Source organism: Anolis carolinensis, chromosome 2 (assembly GCF_035594765.1).
Source record: "Anolis carolinensis isolate JA03-04 chromosome 2, rAnoCar3.1.pri, whole genome shotgun sequence".
NCBI lineage: Eukaryota > Metazoa > Chordata > Lepidosauria > Squamata > Dactyloidae > Anolis > Anolis carolinensis.
The window spans coordinates 138,988,102-139,004,405 of NC_085842.1; the positions used below are offsets into that span (position 1 = coordinate 138,988,102).

A 16,304-nucleotide genomic window follows, 5' to 3' on the forward strand; every position below is an offset into this window, starting at 1 on the left:
AGTACCTGGCCATACAAAACATGATGTGTGTCACCCAAAGCTTACTTTGGTGAAAGAGTCAAGTAAACTCTCAAGCACATCCCCCAATGCGAAACAGTGAAAAGAAAGCAACAAACCAAGTAGCATTTGCTGTCCTATCTTGACACACAAAATCTCCACTTCACAGACCCAATGGTAGGTCCACTTTGACTATAAATACATAATAACAGGGGCAGAAATACATAGCCACATTCATTTTAACATAGAAGCACAGTGTGCTAAAATGTCAATTGTTAGTACAAACCAAGTGGGGAATATTATCTGCAGCAACTGCACTGAATTAACCCCCAGTTTCTAGGGTTATTAGAGGGAATACACATGAACAAAAGTTACTCTACCCTAGTAATGAGAAACTGTTTTGCAAAGCAATGATCCACACAGCAACATAAACAGTTCCACAGGACAAGAAGAGAGCAAGAAAGCTTCTACTTTTCACACAAGTTTTGGCACGAAAAGCAGCGCTAAACCACAACACACAGGAAAACAAATGGAGCAGCCAATTTCCCGTATATAAAGGCGTTTTCAAGCCAAGTGCTGAGATAGGCCATCTCCCCCTACCTTAATCCTCCAACCATCAACCATACCCCACCCCCATGTGCAACATCCAAGTTCACAGGGAGCACATTCATTCCTTTCCCTAGCAGATTCAAAAAGGGAAAAATAAATCAGAGGAGGAAAGATGAGAGAATCAAATTAAATCCAGATCCAGCAAACTATTTTGACTCCTGATATTTCTGTTGCAGCACTACAGTTTGTGTGGAGATCATATCACTGTGAGAGGCAGAAAGGTAGAGTGAAAGGAGTGAAACTTAGGGAATGTTGATGTGAAATAAGAGCCTGGCTGATTCCTTTCCAATCACACTGTAGCCCCGAGGGTAGGTGGTGAGTGAAAGTAAGGAAGAAGACAGAGAAATGCGTTCACACACACCAGATCAAATGACTCCAACACTCACCTGTAATCCGGTCCCTCTCCATTACTACAAGATTTGTTTAGCATCCGCGTGTTCCAAATTGCGCTTAATCTCTCTGACTGCTGTTGTTTTATCTTCTTCTTCTTGAAAAATACTTTTGGTCTAACTTCTTCAGAGAGTTGCAATCATGAATCCATCCAGATTACCATATTTCCATGGGCTGATCATATGTTTGTGCTCCAAACTGAAGTAGCTTTGTCTTATTGAAACAGAGAGGAATAAAGAAGGTGCCAAAGGCATGACCCAGAAAGAGAAATTCAACGTGATTTCTTTCCCCGTCCAGAAAAGAGAGAGAGAGACTATTCTGCCACGTGCAGAGTGACTGAGAAATGCAATTCACCCGCAAGATGGTCTTAAAGGCATAGCACTTGCATTTCCAGGGCAACGCTGTTCCCTTGACTTGTCATTTAATCTTACGCCGGAGATGCTCAGCTACTTGGCTTCTTGGACACCACAGGCAACTCATCCAGCTGTTAAAAAGTCTCTCCAGATTTCTCAGTGCTTAATCCTGCTTCTGTTTCCTCTTCCCCTGCTCTCTGATTTTTGCTAAAGTATTTATGTTGATCCAGAACGCTGCTTATTCCTTCAGCCAGCCTGGTGTGCAAGCTCTTTTTAAAAAAATCAATTTGTACACAGACTATTCCACTGACGAATGGTGACTTCACTCCTGAGCAGAATGAGAGAGAGAGTAACAGGCTGCCTGCTACTAGGAAGGATTACGGCACATGTTTGCTCTCTCCAGCAGAGAGGCTTCCTAACGCAGGCTTGGCGTGGAGCCCCATTGTTGCCTTGGCATGAGGGAATTGCCTGCCAGATCTTCCCTTGTCAAAACAGAGACCAACAAAGATGAGCTTTCACAGCTGGCCTGCAAGGGCCCAACAGCCACATTCCTCTGGGAAGTTCTCTCTCTATGTGTATATGTATCAATGGAGCTTATAGTGTCAACATAACTGTCTTCCCAGCCTAGGGGAAGGCTGGACTTCTAGGACTCTTCAAGAACCCATGATGATGAGGTCTGTGTTGGCAAGAGGAAGAAGTCTGGAAATGAAATGAAACCATCAGCAGAAGGATGGGGGTCATTATGTAGCTAGTTTTATTAAGTGGTGGCTTCATATGTATGGGTGAGGTTGGGAAGGTGATGCTGGCACAACACAAGTATTACAGGCATAATCTTCCATGGCAAACAAACTAGTAAAATGTGGGCTAGACAAAACTACGGTTAGGTGGATCTGTAATTGGCTAAGCGAACGAACCCAAAGGGTGCTCACCAATGCGTCGTCTTCATCATGGAAAGAAGTGACAAGTGGAGTGCCGCAGGGCTCCGTCCTGGGCCCGGTTCTGTTCAACATCTTTATTAACGACTTAGACGAAGGGTTAGAAGGCACGATCATCAAGTTTGCAGACGACACAAAACTGGGAGGGATAGCTAACACTCCAGAAGACAGGAGCAGAATTCAAAACGATCTTGACAGACTAGAGAGATGGGCCAAAACTAACAAAATGAAGTTCAACAGGGACAAATGCAAGATACTTCACTTCGGCAGAAAAAATGGAAATCAAAGATACAGAATGGGGGACGCCTGGCTTGACAGCAGTGTGTGCAAAAAAGACCTTGGAGTCCTCGTGGACAACAAGTTAAACATGAGGCAACAATGTGATGCGGCTGCTAAAAAAGCCAATGGGATTCTGGCCTGCATCAATAGGGGAATAGCGTCTAGATCCAGGGAAGTTATGCTCCCCCTCTATTCTGCCTTGGTCAGACCACACCTGGAATACTGTGTCCAATTTTGGGCACCACAGTTGAAGGGAGATGTTGACAAGCTGGAAAGCGTCCAGAGGAGGGCGACTAAAATGATTAAGGGTCTGGAGAACAAGCCCTATGAGGAGCGGCTTAAAGAGCTGGGCATGTTTAGCCTGCAGAAGAGAAGGCTGAGAGGAGACATGATAGCCATGTACAAATATGTGAAGGGAAGTCATAGGGAAGAGGGAGCAAGCTTGTTTTCTGCTGCCCTGCAGACTAGGACACGGAACAATGGCTTCAAACTACAGGAAAAGAGATTCCACCTGAACATCAGGAAGAACTTCCTCACTGTGAGAGCTGTTCGACAGTGGAACTCTCTCCCCGGGGCCGTGGTGGAGGCTCCTTCCTTGGAGGCTTTTAAGCAGAGGCTGGATGGCCATCTGTCGGGGGTGCTTTGAATGCGATTTCCTGCTTCTTAGCAGGGGGTTGGACTAGATGGCCCATGTGGTCTCTTCCAACTCTACTATTCTATGATTCTATGATTCTATGATTCTATGAAAAGAGGTGGCCCGAGCTATTTGTAGTGATGCGGATGCACCGGGTGGGTCTCCGAAGGGTTCATTTAGCACACCCAAACTCAGTAAGTCAAGCTTTGCTCTCATTAAACCCATTATACTGGCTCCCAAGCTGAAACTGAAGTATGGATTGCTTAGGCAGACCTGGGGCTTGCCCAAGATACACAAAAGTGCCTCCTGCCAAAGCCAAAGTTAAGTGTAGCCAAAACCTGCTAATTTAAGCAAAAAGCTTGTTAGTAAAAATGCAGTACTAGAAAAATAAATCGCTCGTACTTTGTTGGTCTTATGTGACTCTCTAAATCTGCCACCTGAGGCAGCCCTCTTACGCTTCCTAATGGTAAGTCCAGTCCAGGCAGACTGGAAGAAGTCTGCTGGGCAGAGGGGAGCAAATGCTTTGGGGTGCATAACTTGTGTCATTTGCATATCTACGGTTCATAAAGAGTCACCCAAATATAGAGATCATTCTTTATCTGAAGGCTGCCTTGGAGGTAGACATGTACCTGACAGGCCAAAATACATGGCTGGTAGGCTCTATTTTGGCTTTTAAGTAATTTATTAAATCTTTTGAAATTACTGTTTTTAATGTGTTCTTAACTAATGTTTTTACTATTTATTGTTTAATCTGTCTATTTTGTTTATTTCATCTTTTTTTTCTTTATTAACTTGACATATATTTTGTTTATATTACTTATTGTATTTATTTGTGTTGTGAGCAGCCCCAAGTCCTTTCAGGGAGATGGGGCGGGATAGAAATAAATATTTTATTATTATTATTTGGAACAGGTGAATCACAGCCACAGTCATAGTTGTTTAGTACTCGGCAAGCTATGGTTCTTTTGAATGCCAGCATTCCACCAAGAGGCACTTCTTCAAATTTAAATACTCTATGTGATGTGTGATCAGCAATGTTTGTGTATGTAACCTTTTCAAAAATGAGAAATGGGTAAGGAGATTCTTATCAGAGACTATTTAGTGGATTACTCAAAGGTGGTTGTGGGGAAAATAGATAGCTAATGCTAACCAGTAGTCTTTCCCAGGCACAAATCCTGAGACCACTTGGCTGAAACTAAACACTATCAGTGCCATAGAATAATGAAACTGAGAAAGAACTTCCGATCACTTGCTCCTTGCTGAGGAATGTTCTCCACAGCCTTCATAGGCACTACTTGTAATGAGTTTATGTCATTCAGCCATTAAAATCTACTGTTTTACCATAATTACTGATACATTATAAGGTAAAGGTAAAGGTTTTCCCCTGACATTAAGTCTAGTTGTGTCCAACTCTAGGGGTTAGTGCTTATCTCCATTTCTAGGCTGAAGAGCCGCCGTTGTTCATAGACGCCTCCAAGGTCATGTGGCCAGCATGACTGCATGGAGCACTGTTACCTTCCTGCCAGAGTGGTACCTATTGATCTACTCACACTTTCATGTTTTCGAACTGCTAGGTTGGCAGAAGCTGGGGCTAACAGTGGGAGCTCACCCTGCTCCCTGGATTCGAACCGCCTTTCAGTCAGCAAATTCAGCAGCTCAGTGGTTTAACCTGCTGGATATAGAACTACTTTCCTCCATGCTGCCTGGAAATTATGTGAATTGTAGTCTGATGCATCAGGAGCACACCAGATCAAGAAGAGCAGATACAGAAAAGGGTAGATGTGGTGGTATTGGTATGTTCATGCTGTACATGTGCTGCCTGCCTCACACAAAACAAAAACAAAATTGTAAAATGGTAGAGTCCGTGCAGAACAATGATGCAAACAAGTTCACCATCAACCTCAAGACCACCAACATTAAGTCTTCCAACAAACAAAAGGGTGTAGTAGGGCAAGGCTGTTATACTTAAATTTCCTGTTGTCATCCAATGAGTTCCTGACTAAGCTGCAATAGGTACCAGAGATTTTCAGTTGATGACTACTTATATATTTAGCCCATAGTATCTACCTGACAGTGAAAGACACTTGAGAAGCATGCCTTCAGTTAAGAATGAAAACTGGCTTTCCAAAGTGGTTACAGCTATCTTCTAGGCCTTCCATGTTGGAAAACATCCTTCCCAAAGTAATAGGCTCTAAATTTAGAAGTGTTGCTCATTCCAGGCTGACTTGTGCTGACTAAGTGGAATCATTTTGCATCTTGGATATTAGTATGACTGCATCCTAAAAATGGCAGAAGTCCTTTTTGTGTGTGTTAAAGAGCATGGCACCTTTGATCAGCACTTATTTGGTGATTCATCTCCATTCCAGACCATTAGGACAGATGAGTCATCTTCCCATGATGCTGGAAAGGCTGTTCAGAATTGTTCCTTCAAAATTACAGTCTCCATCACAAACTCTGAACTACATGTACTCTTATTTTCTCACATAATTTATTCAAAAAGTCCCCAGTGCCATATATCTTACCTCTCATTTTGGGTGGGCTACTTAGTGTGATCCCAAATACAGTACCACCAGATTCCCTTTAACTAGCATATATGCTAGTTAAAGGGAATCTGGTGGTACTGTATTTGGGATCACACTAAGTAGCCCACCCCAAAATGAGAGGTAAGATATATGGCACTGGGAACTTTTTGAATAAATTATTTCTTCCAACCCATGAATACTTTTAAGCTTTCTTCATATGATAATTCACAAATACTTGCATACCTCCTAATATTTTATTTATGTCTTTTACATTTACACATCATAAAACAGGATGTTTCTGTCTGCCTATATACAGAAATCTTGAAGGATTAGACATCTAAGCAAGTTCTTCTGCTTTTCTATACATGGTAAGAAATGCACCATTCTTTTCCCTAAACTTTAAAGGGTGTGTGATAAAGAAAACAAGCCTATGCAGCTCAATGCATTCATGATAAAACCTGAAACTTTCAGATGAAAGGAGCTAGCAAAAGAACTGGTGGGCTCTTCAAGACTGTAACCTTACCATTTGAAAAATGAAAGATATTTGAAGATAAAAGACTAGATATCAGATTGTACACATGTGGTGGGGGGGGGGGCGGGGATCACACTTTTACTACTAACGTTCAGGCTGGCCAACCTCATCACTTGCTGAGACACCTTAATGACATGAAACAAGCCAGATCACACATGGAGTGTCGAGGGAGACAGGAAGAAAAGTTTTATAAAACCCAGTCAGAAGGCTAGAAACCTTGATTTGGACAGAGCTTGTCTTTCATGCCAAAACATTTTGCAAGTCAACAAGGACAATGCCTGCTGCAGAGGGACAAATAAAGCATCCATTATGCTGCAGGCAGCCAAACACAGACAGCTTTGGATTTTCTAAACAGCTTGAGAGATATTCACAGGGTGCTGGGGAGTCCCAGCTTGGATCTGTGGATTATCCTTTAAATTGTTATTGTTGTGGGCCTTCAAGTCATTTCTGACTGATGGCGGCTTTAAGACGAACTTATCACCAGTTTTTTTTAGCAAAATTTATTCAGAGGAGCATTGTCTTTGACTTCTTCTGAGGCTGAGGGGATGTGGGTTTCCATGGTGGAACAGAATTTGAACAAGGGTCTTCAGAGTCAGAATGCAATGCTCAACCTGCTAGACCAGGGGTCCCCAAACTTTTAAAACAGGGGGGCAGTTCATGGTCCCTCAGACTGTTGGAGGGCCGGACTATAGTTAAAAAAAAAACTATGAACAAATTCCTATGCACACTTCACATATCTTATTTTGAAGTAAAAAAACAAAATGGGAACAAATACAGCCTCAATGTTAATAATAATAATCATCATCATCATCAAAGCACCCTGACAGATGGCCACCCAGCCTCAATGTTGATAATAATAATAATAATAATAATAATAATAATAATAATAATAATAATAATAATAATAATAATAATATAATTAATTAGTACCACCTCCCAGCAGTAAAGAACTGGTGGGATCACAAACCTGCAAAATATTGGAAAATGAGCACACAAAGATACTGTGGGACTTCCGAATCCACACTGACAAAGTTCTGGAAGACAACACACCAGGCATCACAGTTGTGGAAAAGAAAAAGGTTTGGATCATTGATGTCGCCATCCCAGGTGACAGTCGCATTGACGAAAAACAACAGGAAAAACTCAGCTGCTATCAGGACCTCAAGATTGAACTTCAAAGACTCTGGCAGAAACCAGTGCAGGTGGTCCCGGTGGTGATGGGCACATTGGGTGCCGTGTCAAAAGAACTCAGCCGGCATTTGGAAACAATAGACATTGACAAAATTACGATCTGCCAGCTGCAAAAGGCCACCCTGCTGGGATCTGTGCGCATCATCCGAAAATACATCACACAGTCCTAGACACTTGGGAAGTGTTCGACTTGTGATTTTGTGATATGAAATCCAGCATTTCTATCTTGTTTGCTGTGTCATAATAAAATAATAATAATAATAATAATAATAATAATAATAATAATAATAATAATAATAATAAAAACTTCATTTGTATCCTGCCCTATCTTCCCATGGGGACTCAGACTGGCTTCCAATGTAGTAACAGGCAAACATTCAATGCCTATATAAACAATGCAGAGCTAGATATACATCTATAATTATATATAATAATTTCACATATGCATTTCCCCCTGAAACATTTGCAAATCCCCTCTCTATATATGTGCGTTTCCCTCCTGTAATATTTGCAAGCCTATATTTCTATAATCTTATCTATCTATACATGTCTATATACATGCTTAAATCAGCTTTTAAAATTCCATTTTGGGGAAATTATATCACTGTACCCTTTGGAATATATTTTAAGAATAATCACATAGAAATATTGCAAAGGAAGGACATTGGAGCCATCATCTTCGGAAGTCTGCCAAGTCTGGTTTTCTGCAAATTTTCAGTTTGTTGTTTGGTTTAAATATACTTCAATTCCAGCAAAATTGCTCTTAGCAGAAAATCCCTTGACTATCCTGTTTGGAGCCCAGAAATGTTTAAAAAGTTTTTTAAAAAATCAAATCTGTTTGACACACTGACTTTCCTCGAATACTTATCCAAGACCACACCTATCAGTCATTAACATTTTAAATGAGGCATTCCTGACTGCTCACAAGAATGGTATGACTCAAAAAAAGCAAAAATTGACCCAAGGTTATCAGGCTAGCTCTGGTCTCCCGTTTACACAAAGTCCTTCACACAGAGAAAAAATCTGGTTGGAGGAAGGGCGGGATTTGTTTTGGGGAAAAGGTCATTTCTCAGCAAAAACTAGGCAGAGGTTGCAGCTGCTGCACATTCGTTTTCAGTGGTCTATGTAGTGGTTCTAAAATCTTGATTGGAAAGATATTTCCCCAATCACACTGACCTATGCTTTCCCCTGTTGCTCTGACTTCCTCCCTGTCGCTCCCTCTTTTGCCCAGAAACACTTATTTGGTAACTGCTGCTCTTTGAGACCAAAAACCTGCTCAGCTTTTTTGTTCCATTGACCTTCAGAAAGTCAGAAGCATTTTACCCCTGAAAGAGAAATTTCAAGATGGAAATGGGAGAACACCACTCCCCCTCCCTACCCAAACAGTCCAATCTGGACATGGTTCCAAAATCATAAAGCAGAGACAGGAAGGAAAAGTCTCGACTCCCACACCATGAATAGCTCTGCTCTGAGGACAGATTTAGAAGTGGGTATGTTATTCTGTGGCTAAGTTACAATTATGGTTTTTGGAAAGTGCTGTATCAGAGCTGAAAGATCTTGTCTTCATGGATCTAGTTGTGCATGACTTGAGAGCGCCTGCTGTGTTCAACTAATCTCCAGTCTAGATGCAGCTGGTTTTTAATGGTATAGAGTTAATGAGAAACAGAAAAATGCAACAGGGAGATCAATAAATGCATGGAAATAGCGCAAAGTGAGCCTCAGAAGTTCAATGTTTCTTTGCACACAAAAGAGTAAAAACATCCATAATGATCCAAGATGGCCAAAAGAACTCAAGGACAAAGATGACTGAAACATATAATAGTTCATTGTTCTTCATTCCAGTCTGCCAGAGAAGACAGGCTGGGTTTCCAGAAAGGTGGGTTCTTTCAAAAGCCTTGTTTGCAAAACTGGAAATGTATCTCTTGGTCTGAGATCAGGTCCTCTTGTCTCCTCCTCTCTGCTTCCCTCACCATCAAGGGCACATGCTTTGAGGTCACCTCACCCTGGTGTCACCTACACAATATTTACTTCAGATGGGGTAGACAGAACCACATACATTGTTACTTTGACTATCTGTTTTCTTATTTCCATGAAAAATGATGAGTGAAAACAATGACATATCTCATCATTCTTAGCTGTTTTAAACCTTATGAAGTTAGTTGTGCCTGGCAGTTTCCACAAGTTGGTTGACAATATCTTGCAAATTAGTTTATGTGGTGTTAAACCCTCAGAGCCTTTGACCATCACAATCACTTAATCAGATCTCTAAAGTATAACATGTAAGCAAATACTGAACTGGATTTTTGTACTGGATATTTAATAGTACCCCACCTTGCACTTTACCAATGTACTTTAAATTTACAAAGTCAGAGTTTCTTTTTCTGAGCCTAGAACATTTACATTTTTGAGAACAATTCTCATAATATTTTGATCAGACAATACAATTCCAAAAATAATTGCCCAAGCTTTGTGTTCCTTTAACATTTGTAACCTAAACAGTTGATTTGAATGGACACTCTTGCTAAAGAACGTAGCCATGCGCTTACTAGAAGAAAACACAATTTGCTCAGTCCAGCATTTCTGGATAGTACCTCTGCAATTAGTTTGTGCTAGGAAATGGTCAACAAATTTATTTCATACATTCTACTTCCCTTCAGGCACATCCTTGAACTCTTCACAGCAACTCGAACAAGGCACATATCAACAAGGGAAGAATATAGAATTAAACACAGTTCCTGTTTGTAGTACCAAACAAACTTAATCATTCCCATCCTACCATGACGGCTTGATGCATGAAACTGTTCTCTTCACATTCAGAGCACAAAGATGGAAGGAGAGACGAGGATACATTGCAGTGGTTGCAAAATATCAGAAAGAAGAAAAGCCACTCCTCTTCACTCCATTTCCCACCCACATCCACGTGCCAGTTCTGCTAAGTATTGGGTCATCTTTACAGTACCTTCCACCACTGCTGGGAATTGTTCACCTCTGGTTGCCTAGATGCTGAAGTTCCAGATAACAATGTTCTGTCCCTTCTATTACACAAATAGTTTGCACTTCCAAACTGTATTCTCAAACAGTTTCCCCTTACTCCCAAGGCTATTACATTCTGAAGAAGATACATATTGGTTGGTATTAATAGAAAATGAATGTTTGTTTTCCCTCTCTATGTTGGAGTACAATATTCAGGGAAAGGGTGATCTGGAATGACACCAAAAGAGCAATCAGAGAGAACTACATTCCCTTGCCCAATGTTTGTTTTCGTTTTAAACAACAATTGCTCATCCTTCCAAAGCAATACAAAATCATTGCAGTTTATCACTTAAAAAAACTCTCAAGTTGAAAATGCTGGTAGCTGGTTGCTTCCATTTCTGAGGGGCAGTGAATGTTCTTTGAGATTTATTCTGAAATCTAAAGAAGGTGGCAAATCTGCTTTGGAAATATGATTGAGCACATTGGAAATGTTTAAAATTCAGAGGGAAGAGTGGATTCACTGTCCTACTTCTACACTGTAGAATGAATGTAGTTTGACATCCCCTTTAACTGCCACATCTCAATATTATAAAATCACTAGGGATGTAGTTTTACAAGGTCTTCAGCCTTTTCTGCTAAATAGTGCTAATGCCTCAGCAAACTACATCTCCAATGTAGATTCATCTTCAGTTTTTCCCTTGGAGAGAAATACCCTGTTCCTAAAACAACCCTATAGATGCTTTTCTTGGAAATCACGAAAAAAGAGGATCCAGAAACCATAGCAATCATATGTTTCAGAACCCTGCTGCGTATACAATCAGAAGCCTCAAACATTTAACCAAAAGCAAACATTTTAAGAATACTTCAATGTAGCAACCCCAAACCTAGACAGAACACATTTCTAAGATTTCATTCATATTGTTCGGACACATGTGCCTCCAAAATCTTTATCTTTTTTCTACAATTGTTTGTCAAATTCAAGTACAAAAACCAGGCATGTAATAACATGCAGTTTGCAAAGGATAGAATGGAGAAAAGATGTCATAGTAGGAAGCAAGGAAGGAGATGGGGACAACAGCTGTATAGGGTTTTTTTTAAAGAGGGGTATAAGGCCTCAACCCAGTTGTGTTGGTATGTCCACTCTATCTGAGAGTAACAGATGGTTTTGAACTGGGGTGGCTGTGCACTGGGGAAAGAGAATACAAAGGGGAAAAAAGCAATAGAAATTAGTTTGAAATGATACATCTTTTTTGTGAGGAGGGATGAAAGAGCCAAGGAAAGATTCATAATTTTTCTTGCATGTATGCACTGATGCTCAAGGGATCTAATGGGTGAATTGTGCGGCTTCAAAATGGTGAAATTGTTTTAAAATTGTTTTAAAACTTTTATATTGTATTTAATAGTTTTAAATTGACTTTATGTACTGTATAATTTTGATCTTGTGTAGGCATCTAATTACTGCCATTTTGTTAGTCGCTCTGAGTCCCTTTGGGTGAGAAGGGTGGGATATAAATGTTGGAAATAAATAAATAAATAAAATAAAATAAAACAGAACCAGGCACCAAATACGGTGGATCTAGGAAAGCACAATGCTCTGTTACAGTAAATGTCCAGTGTCTGTCTTGTAGAATGTGTAACCATGTTTAAAATTGCACATTTAATGCCAGATAAAATATATGCATAAAAGCTCCAAGTAATACTTATCTGTCCCTCCTCTTCTTATTTATGCAGATGCTTTTCGTGGTTGCTGTACAACATACTTCCCTGGTGTCATTTCATCTCCAGTCCCAGGGTCAAACGTATCTTCAGCAGTCAGAGATTCCCAACCCTGCCTGTTACTTTCCATGAACTCAGATATTTTGTCACATATACCTTAAACATTAAGCACTGGATTGTTTATAGCTTATCACCAACATGTCAGGCAAAATTGTGTTCCACTCCACTGTACCACACTACTTTTTGAATGCCCTGTTTTATGATTTGTGAAATGCCTATCTAAAATTGCCTCCATGTAATGCAAAAATATTACTCTCCTCCTTATCTTTCATGAACAGGGTGGACATTATCAGCACATTTATGCTAGGCTGAACTTTTGATGCCTGCTTAGCTCCCACATGGCTTTGGACTGATCTGGAAGAAAATCAGCAACAAGAAGGGCAATAAAGGTTTGCTTTTACTTTTGAAGTTACAAAACACTCCCCTCTGAAATATCGTGTTGGCTTACTCTGAGTCCAAAAGAAGCGCATATTGGGCTGAAGCGCCAACCACATTTCATCACTTTATGGCGTGCATTTAAACTTTCTCAGGGTTAGAAAAACCTCATTTATTGATTGCAGAAACGATTCATATATGCATTCAACAACTGATAATTTTTGTGACAGATGACATTCTGGAAGAATTCATTGTTGACATAGACATGAACAGATGCATCAGAATTCCCATGCAAAAATAATTATTGGTGCCCAATGTAAGATTCTTGGAGTTGTCAATCAAAATTGGTTCATTTCCCAGTTTTATTTAATTCTGTATTTGCTCCCTGTTCAGTCAAACCCACAGCTAATATTAACCTTAAATCAGTCTTTGCCAACAAATTCTAAATTATAAGAGACATGGCAGTTTCCATTACCAACATTTCTATGAAAACTAAATGAGCAGTCTATAGTGGAAAGAAGAGAGATCGGAGTTGGATGACAGACAATCTTAACACTGCTATTATGCCAAAAGCAAGGACACACTTATTTAATGTTTTAGTCATCTATGTAATGCATCTTTTCATTTAAAGAATGTTTCTTAGCTCTTCAGAAAAAAAGTAAAATTGTTCATTAATTGGAAGAGTAGGATAGATTGAATATATTTTCTTCTTCTCTTCTTCTTCTCTTCTCCTCCTCCTCCCCCCCCCCCCCAGTTTATCTCTCCCACAGGAGACTCAAAGTGGCTTAACATAAAAAAATCAGTATACAATTTAAAATATACAAATATTAAAACAGCATTAAACAATTCATATCAAATTCATAAAAAACCACAGCAGCCTTGACATGATTTTAAAAACCTCCTTCTTTAAAAGCCTGCCTGAATAAAAAGGTTTTAGCCTGCTGTTGAAAGAACAGCAGGGAGGGGGGCCATTCTGGCTTCCCTGGGAAGAAGGGAGTTCTAGAGTCGAGGGGCAGCCACCAAGAAGGAAGGCCCGCTCTCTTGTTCTCACCAACCGAGCTTGAGATGGAGGTGGAACTGAGAGAAGGGCCTCTCCTGAAGATATCAAGGCCTGGGCAGGTTAGTAAGGGAGCAAATAGCCTGGACCCGAACTGTCTAGGGCTTTAAAGGTCATAACCAGCATTTTAAATATCATAATGAGTACAAAGCATTGAATATTTGCCTTTTTATGTTAGTGAGCCACCCTGAGTCCCCACAGGGAGATGGGGTGGGATATAAGGTTTTGTTGTTATTTTGTTGTTATTTGAATTGTGCCCCAAAACAGACTGGCAGCCAGTGGAGTTGCTGCAGCAGGGGGGTTGTCTGCTCCCTGCAGCCAGCCCCAGTGAGCAATCTGTCTGCAGCTCTTTGGACCAGCTGCAGTTTCCAACCACTCTTCAGAGGCAGCCCCACATAGAGCGTGTTATAGTAATCTAGACTGGATATAACTAAGGCATGTACCACCATAGCCAGATCTGGATTCTCAAGGAATGGGTGGCAGTTGGTGTACAAATTTTAATTGTGCAAAGGCCCTCCTGGCCACCGCCAACACCTGGGCCTCCAGGTTCAGCACTGAGTCCAGGAGGATCTTCAAACTGCGGACCTGTGTCTTCAGGGGGAGTGTAACCCCATCCAGCACAGGCTGGATCCCTATTCCCAGATCTGCCTTCCAACTGACCAGGAGTACATCTGTCATGTCTAGATTAAGTTTCAATTGGTTTGCCTTCATCCAGTCCAATACTGACGACAGGTACTAGTTTAGGATCAGGAGAGCTTCCTTAGCATTAGATGGAAAGGATTAGTAGAGCTGAATGCCATCCGCATTTAGATGGTACCATACTCCAAAACTCCAGATGACCTCTCTCAGTGGTTTCATGTATATGTTAAACAGCATGGGGGACAAAAGGGAGTCCTGAGTAACCTTACAAGAGGCACTGTATAACAATGCCTCCAAGTCCCATCCCAGCAAGATGACCCAGAAAGATACCATGATCAATGGTATTGAAAGCTGCTGAGAGATCCAGGAGAACCAACAGGGACACACTCCCCCTTATCTAGCTCTCTCTGGAGGCAATCCACAAAGGAGATCAAACCTGTTTCTTTTCCATAGCAAGGCCTGAAACCAGATTGAGATGGATCTAGATAATCAGTTTCATCCAGAAATTCCTGGAGTTGGGAGGCCACCACACTATCCAGAACCTTGCTCGAAATGGAAGGTTGGACACTGGCTGATAGTTGTCCATTATAGAAAGGTTCGGGGATGGCTTTTTTAATATAGGTCTGGATGGTTCTTTGTAGATGCAATGGTAACAGCAAGGAAGACTTTCTCTATTGTCTCCATTGCCACATGCTTTAACTCATGCTTGGTCAAATTCACTTTGAGTTCTCTGCCAATGTTGCTCTAGTCTCTGTCTCACTTGTTTCATCACTGCTAACTTCCTGGAAAACCAAGGGGCTGGTTTGGCTCTGTTCTGTGAGAGGGGATGTTCAAGAGTGATTGTGGCCATTTCCCCATTCCAGAGGTCAACCAGAGCTTCAACAGAATTGCCTGCCGAGGTGACAGAAAAATCCCCAAGACCCATCAGGAATCCATCTGGATCCATAATCCTCCTGAGGCAGACCATCTTAATTGGTCCCCCACTCCTGTGGAGGCTTGGAGTCCCAGTGAGTCTAAATCTGACCAGGTAGTGATCAGTCCATGATAATGGAACAGTGACACCACAATCACCATCATCCCATCCTGCTCAGAAAACAAGGTCCAAAGTATGCCTCACAGCATGAGTAGGGCAAAACACCACTTGAGACAGACCCATGGTTGTCATGAAGGCCATGAAGTCCTGAGCCACTCCCAACTGGATAGTCTCAGCATGAATGTTGAAGTCTCCCAACACTGATAGCAGCTGAGACTCCAACTCCGAGACCACTCTGGCTAGCTCATGAAAGGAGACTGATGAGGCAACCAAGCTGACCCATCTCCCTGATCCTGTTCTATCCTGTTAAACAGTATGCAGATGGGGAAAGAAGTCAGAAAATAGTCTTATGTAACACTTGAGTAACATGGAAATGTCCCCTGTTCCCCTATTCAAACTGAGGATAAGGAGAAAGCTTACTGCAGTGGTCACACAGCCCAAAGTGTGCCTGTTTACCTGGTGCTTTGCCATCAATGTGCTTATGATGTGGTCCCTGGGATGATATGATAAAGAAGACCTTGGAAGAGGAGAAAAAAAGATGGTAGTAGAGTTGCAACCATGGATGCAAATAGGTATGAAAATAGTTTTTCTCTTAAGCTAGTGAGCAAAGGGGGTATGCAGAAGTGTAGCACAGTAGGATCCAGGTCTGGTTCCACAGCCAAGCTAAGAACGCCCTGTGAAGGAAAGCCAGAAACACAGCTTTTGCCCTTCAAAACATAAGACTGCTTCAACAAATCACAGCCTGTCTTTTAAAAAGTCTGTTGGAGGAACTCTAGTGCAGATCCAAGAAATTGTTATAAACAGCTTTTCAAGAAAATGGAATGAGTGGATGTAGGGACAACAACCACTAGAAAACCTAAGCAGATATATCACAAGAACTCACACTTCTTTATACAAGTCTAGAAGAGTCTCAATCTAATGGGGATACTTGACAGGATTTCAAAGTAATGATGACAATAGCTCTAGAGTTGAACCCCCATAAATTCTGCAAACAAGGCATGGCAACTGC

At 41.1% G+C, this 16,304-nt stretch overlaps 1 protein-coding gene across 2 annotated transcripts in view; it reads right to left on the reverse strand.

Annotated features, from left to right (window-relative positions):
- The window catches only part of septin9 (septin 9), a 267,624-nt gene that overhangs the window by 199,435 nt on the left and 51,885 nt on the right, over positions 1–16,304 (reverse strand). Inside the window, exon 1 of one of the 2 annotated variants that reach the window (XM_062970657.1) lies at positions 993–1,646. The exons of the other annotated variant lie outside the window; for it this stretch is intronic. Within the exon in view, the coding sequence (XP_062826727.1) occupies positions 993–1,014 (22 nt within the window). The 5' untranslated portion in view covers positions 1,015–1,646. Of the gene's footprint in view, positions 1–992; positions 1,647–16,304 lie in introns of those variants that run through there. 2 annotated transcript variants of the gene reach the window in all.